This window comes from Entamoeba histolytica, genomic scaffold, assembly GCF_000208925.1.
Source record: "Entamoeba histolytica HM-1:IMSS scf_1104750517567 genomic scaffold, whole genome shotgun sequence".
Classification (NCBI taxonomy): domain Eukaryota; phylum Evosea; order Mastigamoebida; family Endamoebidae; genus Entamoeba; species Entamoeba histolytica.
This window is the reverse complement of record NW_001915033.1, coordinates 7,251-13,281: the sequence shown is the minus strand read 5'-3', so window position 1 is coordinate 13,281 and position 6,031 is coordinate 7,251. Positions and strand designations below refer to the sequence as shown.

General features: G+C 25.8%; 4 protein-coding genes across 4 annotated transcripts in view; 1 reads left to right on the top strand and 3 right to left on the bottom strand.

The window, feature by feature from the left end:
• Positions 1–175: 175 nt before the first annotated feature.
• On the bottom strand, positions 176–409 carry EHI_083270 (ubiquitin, putative; the record flags this gene model as incomplete). Its single annotated transcript, XM_645071.2, has 1 exon — positions 176–409. One exon carries the CDS (start codon positions 407–409, stop codon positions 176–178), a length of 234 nt encoding a protein of 77 aa, XP_650163.1.
• A 2,147-nt stretch (positions 410–2,556) lies between these two features.
• Positions 2,557–4,139, bottom strand: EHI_083260 (T-complex protein 1 subunit eta, putative; the record flags this gene model as incomplete). The annotated part of the gene is made up of 2 exons (XM_649938.2): positions 2,557–3,083; positions 3,125–4,139. 2 exons carry the CDS (start codon positions 4,137–4,139, stop codon positions 2,557–2,559), a joined length of 1,542 nt encoding a protein of 513 aa, XP_655030.2.
• Positions 4,140–4,607: 468 nt separating this feature from the next.
• Positions 4,608–5,344, top strand: EHI_083250 (alpha-NAC protein, putative; the record flags this gene model as incomplete). The annotated part of the gene is made up of 1 exon (XM_649939.2): positions 4,608–5,344. One exon carries the CDS (start codon positions 4,608–4,610, stop codon positions 5,265–5,267), a length of 660 nt encoding a protein of 219 aa, XP_655031.1. The 3' UTR covers positions 5,268–5,344.
• Positions 5,345–5,369: 25 nt separating this feature from the next.
• Positions 5,370–6,031, bottom strand: part of EHI_083140 (uncharacterized protein) — a gene marked incomplete at both ends in the record, with an annotated part of 1,351 nt that continues 689 nt past the window's right edge. The window contains one exon of the mRNA XM_001913903.1: positions 5,370–6,028. Coding sequence (XP_001913938.1) covers positions 5,370–6,028 — 659 coding nt within the window. The remainder of the gene's footprint in view (positions 6,029–6,031) is intronic.

Genomic DNA, 6,031 nt, shown 5'->3' with positions numbered 1-6,031 from the left:
AAATAACTGAGTTGTTATAAATTAAACATATTCATTATTCCTATTCAATTTACTTATTTTTTATTTGTTTGTTTTATTAAAACTGATTTAACTATTGTCTATTGGATAAAATGTAAATTATTTTATTTCTTTTATTCATTTTTAAACCGTTATTATAATGAATAGTTCAATTATTTTAATATCCTCCTCTTAATCTTAAGACTAAATGAAGTGTTGATTCTTTTTGAATGTTATAATCTGAAAGAGTCTTTCCTTCTTCTAATTGTTTTCCTGCAAAAATAAGTCTTTGTTGATCTGGTGGAATTCCTTCTTTTTCTTGGATCTTAGCCTTAATAGCATCAATAGAATCATTTGGTTCGACTTCTAATGTGATAGTTTTTCCAGTGAGTGTCTTAACAAATATTTGCATCGTTCTGTTATTCTTTCAGTTTTTCTTCCTTTTATACTTCGTATTGACGTTTTTTATTTTTCTTATCCTTCATTCTTTTATTATTTATTATAATATAATTATAATTTTATTTACTATTTTATTTTTAGTTTATTTATATTGTTTTAATTTGTCATTGATTTTCTTTTTTCTCATCATTCTTGTTTCTTTTATACCTCAACGCTTCATTATTATTTGGCTTTCATTTGTTTTAATTTTAACTTATATTTAGATGAGCATTTCAATAAAACAAACATTCCAATGTAACAATAAGAAAAAGAGATATAACAACATTGTTATTATTGTTGTTGTAAGTCAAAAATAATAAAAATGAAATGATGTTTATTATAAATAAAATACAACTTGGCTTGATGTGTCAATAACGTGTATTTAATTATTTTTTCATCTTATGTTGAATTTATAAACATCATTGACTTTGAAATGGAAAATTTAATAACAAATTAATTAAATAAGTGGTAGAAACACTTCCAATCATTCAACATTCGATGGATGATGTTAATAGTAATGATTGATATTATTTAGGAAATATTAAAAAGAAGAAGAAACAAGAAGAGAAGTTGCAAAGAATGAGAGGAATTTAAGAAATAATCAAACAAATAGAAGAATTGATAGAAAAATAATAACTAATATATTATTTAATTCAGTCAATGATGATTGGAATAAAAATATATCAACGTTTAAACAAAGAATAATGAATAACAAAAATATAACAAGTATCATTGAAGATAAAGAAGGAAATAAAAATGAAGGATATATTAATTCTAAAATTGATAATTACTGTTGGATATAAATGGTTAAAAATCATTTGTATTTTCATTAAATTTAAAATGAAGAATGAAAATTGATATTAAACAATAAACAAATTTATTTAATCACTCAAGACATTATTTGAATTTGAAATGATGATGTTTGTTGTTTATAAAAAAATGATGAAACAAATTCATATTGTTATCATTGTTTATTTGAATATGAAGGAATATCAAATCCACTTTATTGAAATGAATATTTCACAACATAACAAACTATAACAATTGAAATGAAAATAATAACTATGGTCTATTTGAAATTGAACAATATAAAAATGAAATTTAAATAAAAACAAACAATAATTATTAAATAAATTAAATGGTGTAAACTCTGTATATTAAATTATTTCAATAAACATGACTTTTTTGAATTTTGTGGTTGTAAAGTAGTATACTCTTATTTAATATGTTAATAACACATTGATTGTATTTGATAATAGTTAATAAGAAATTAGTCAACCACTCGAACCTTGAATTTCTCTATACTATAAGTATGATATACTACTGAATGTACTATAAGTCATTCCTATTATTGTCTATTATTAAATATATTTTAAATACAAGTAAGAAGAAAAACATCTTAAAATTGATTTTTTACTTTTATGATATTTAATTTAACAAACAAAGATTATTTTCATTTGTTTCAATGTATTAAAATAAATCCACCTATGTTTTTTATGTTATTTATTATTATTTAATTATTAAATGTGATAAAATATCCTTTGTACTATCATTTATTTATTATTAAATCCTTTCAAATTACTTATTGGAATATAATAATTGATTAACTTTACTTTATGAACTATTGATTTTTTAAATAATTCTGGAAGTGATCCTTATAACAATCAAATTAACATTTAGTTTAATGTTCAGTTTTTTTGATATTAAGTATGGTTGTTATATTTATCGTTGAGTAGTTAGTTGTTTTTTTTTATTTAAAAAAACAACTTAAAATTAGTAGTTATTCACCTGAACAACAACCACTTATTATTTTCGTTATGAAACATTATAGTACTCAAACGTTTTTTATGTTAGTAATGTAAATACAAAAATACTTTTTATCAAACCTACAGACTAATAATCAATATCAGTCTGTTCCATCATATTTATTAGTTCTATGTGGTAGTCTGTCATTTACTACTAATGTACTGAATGACTTGTATTATTTTCAATCATAATGAGATTATTTGTTATTTGTTATTCATAATGAACGTCTGAATTTTGTAAAATTATTACGGTCAACTTCTACAAAAAAATTAAATGAAATTAACCGATATTGAAAACATTCGTTCAATTCAATTTTTATCCTTGAGTATGCTCTGGGGCTTTAATAGTTTCATCAATTGAAATAATTAATGAAGCAGCTTCAGTAGCAGCAGCAATAGCATTTAATTTTATTAAAGCAGGTTCCCAAACTTGAGCCTCCATCATATCAAGAATACCTTCTTCATTAACATTGACACCATACCATAAACCTCCTTCTGCATGTTTTTTTCTTAATAAATTAAGGATATTTGTTGGATCAAATCCAGCATTATCAGCCAATTGCCTTGGGATGCCTTCGAATGCTTTAGCATATCCAAGAATGACGTATTGAATTTTACCTTCAATAGTCATTGCATATTCTTTTAATTGTCTTGAAATTTCCATTTCAACAGCACCTCCTCCTGTAACCATTTGTTTATGTTTCAAAGCCCTTCTGACAATCATAATAGCATCATGTAATGATCGTTCTGCCTCATCAATGAAATGTTCTCCTCCTCCTCTTAAAATTATAGTAGAACTTTTTGCAGCAGTACATCCACTAAATAAATTATATCTTTCTTTTCCTATTTGTGTTCTTCAAATTTTCCACATGTACCTAAAACACTATCATTTAACTCTGAAACAGTAGTTTGTATTTGAGCTCCTGTAGCAAGACAAACTCTTTTCATATCATCTTCTTCAACTCTACCAGCACAAAAGATTTTTCTATCAGCGAAGTACTGAGTAGCAAGGTCACCAATAGGTAATTTAGATAAAACAATATTTGCTCCTGACTTAACTATGTTTTCTAATTTTTCATAAAGAATAGACCATTCTGCATCAACAATTTTTTGATATTGAGTAGGGTCATCAATACGTACTTCTGCATTATCTTTTTCTTTCTTTAATTCTAATTCAATATTTAAACATAATATCTTTGGTTTATAAAACAATTTTGGTTGTTGTTCAAATCCAGCATAACTAAAACATTTCTTAAAAGCAACTCCTTCTAATGTAAATGAATCTTCTAATGATCCTCCTTGTTCTTTTTTAATTCCAATCATATCAATATCTAATTTATCATCTAAGTGCATAACACTTTGAACAACAATATTAGTAAAATGTTCTCTTTGCATAGCAATTAATTTACTTTGCATTGATGTTTTGGCACAATTTTTTAAATATTCCATTAAATCTTTTTTATCAAAATCAATTTTCATTGTATTAACTACTTCTCTAGCTTTATTTGATGCCATACGATATCCCTTAATAATAACTTGTGGATGAATACCATCTTCAATTAATTTCTTGGCTTGTGAAAGTAATTCTCCTGCAAGAACTACTACAGTAGTAGTTCCATCTCCAACTTCTGAGTCTTGTGCCATTGCTATATCAACTAAAGCTTTAGCTGCTGGATGAACAATATCCAAATTTTTCATTACTGTTGCCCCATCATTAGTTACAAGTATTTTCCCATTTTCAATAAATAACTTGTCCATTCCTCGTGGTCCAAGAGTAGTTTTAACAATATCAGCAATTGCTTGACATGCATTAATATTACTAATAATTTGTCCTTTTCCTTGACTAGTATCTGTTCCTTCTTTGAGAAGGATAATTGTTGGGTTTAACATGTAACTCATTCCTTAAATATTTCTTTTAACAAATTTAAAGTTTAAACTCTAATTATTATATTATTATTTTATTATTGTCATATCATTCTTTTTATTATTTCTTATTGACACTTTTTTTTTCTAAATTTCTTCTTTTTATAAAATACTGGTATGTTATTCAAATATCTATTACACTTCTCATTATTTATTATTTTTTATTCATATAAACTTTTTTAATTATACCTCACATTACTGATGTATTAATTTATTGTAATTAAGTCTCTTAAAATTAATATTGACCTAACTTTTAAACTGCTCGTTAAAAATTATTATAACCAACGTCAGAAGTACGTGGAAAGAAAAAAACATTTTTAAAAAAAAAAACAAAAAAACGAGGTTTAGAAAAGAAACTAATTAAAAATAGTAATGAAACTATTAAATTATAATAAAATATGATAATAAAAACCTAAAATTTTAGTCTTAAAAACAACTCAAACAATGTCCGCCGAAGATACAAAGAAAGTTGAAGAAGTTGCTACTGAAGAAAAAAAATGTTGCTGTGGTGATAAATGCTGCTGTGGTGATGATTGCAAATGCGGAGATGACTGTAAATGTGGTGATAAATGCTGCTGTGGAGATGATTGTAAATGTGGTGATGATTGCTGCTGCCATAAACATGAAGAAGAAGCTGCACCAGTTGAAAGAGTAATGTCAAAAGGTGAAAAGAAAGCAAGAAAAGCTCTTGAAAAAGTCGGACTTGTTGAAGTTCATGATGTCATTGAATTCTCACTTAAGAGAATGGGAACTAAATTTGTTATTCATGATCCAGCTGTCTATAAACTCCCATCAAGTGAACATTATGTCATTTATGGTGAACCAAAGAATGAATTTATGGATGCTAAAACTAGACAACTCCTTGAACAACTTCAAGCTAACATGAAAGAACAACAAGCCAATAATGAAGAAAAGAAAGAAGAACCAACTGCTGAAACTGAGGCACCAGCTGCTACAGAAGCTGTTGAAGATAATGGATATGTTCCAGCTGAAGAAGATGTTAAAGTTCTTATGGCACAAGCCAATACCACACATGAAAAAGCATATGCTGCTCTTAAGAAGACTAAAGGTGATCTTGTCACTGCTTTCTTTGAATTCCAATAATCGAAATTTTTGATTTGGTATTTAAATTTTTTGTTATTATATTTTGTTAAATAAATAGACTTTTATAAATAATTAATAAAAATAATAAAAAGTATTAAATGATTATTTCTTATCTTTCTTTACTACTGGTTTTTTAACACCAACTTTTGCAGTTTTCTTTTGTTCTTTTTGTAATTGTTCTTTCTTTAATTGAACTAATATTTTTCCAACTTCATCATTTTCTTTTTCTAAGTCTTCTGCCATTTCCTTAAAGACTTCTTTATAATCACCTTCTTTTGGTTCGTTTAGTGTTTTTAGTTTTGGATCTTCTTGTCCAAATCCTTCTTCACTTTTCAAATAAGGAGCCCATTTATGTAAATCGACAATTTGTCTTCTCAAATTTTCTTCTAATGGTTGAATATTTAAATACAATTTTTGTAATTCTCCTGCTTTTTCTAAATCTTTCTTATCTTCATCACAATCATCTTGTGCTGTTTGAACTGTTTTCTTTAATACACTAACTTCTTCTTCTAATTCTTCTATTTCTTCAACTAAATCAGTCTTCTTATCTCCTAATTCGGCTGACCTTTTATTTTCTTCTACAAATTTACTTGCCATTGATTCTCCTTCTTTTTCTTTCATTTCAGCTAATTGTTTCTTTCTTTCTTCTACCATTTTTCTAATTTCTTCTATTTCTTTAGTTAAATCATTAATTTCTTCTTTATCATCTTCTCCAACTGCTGTAAAGTTTTCATATTTTTCAGTTAATTGATTAAATAATACTT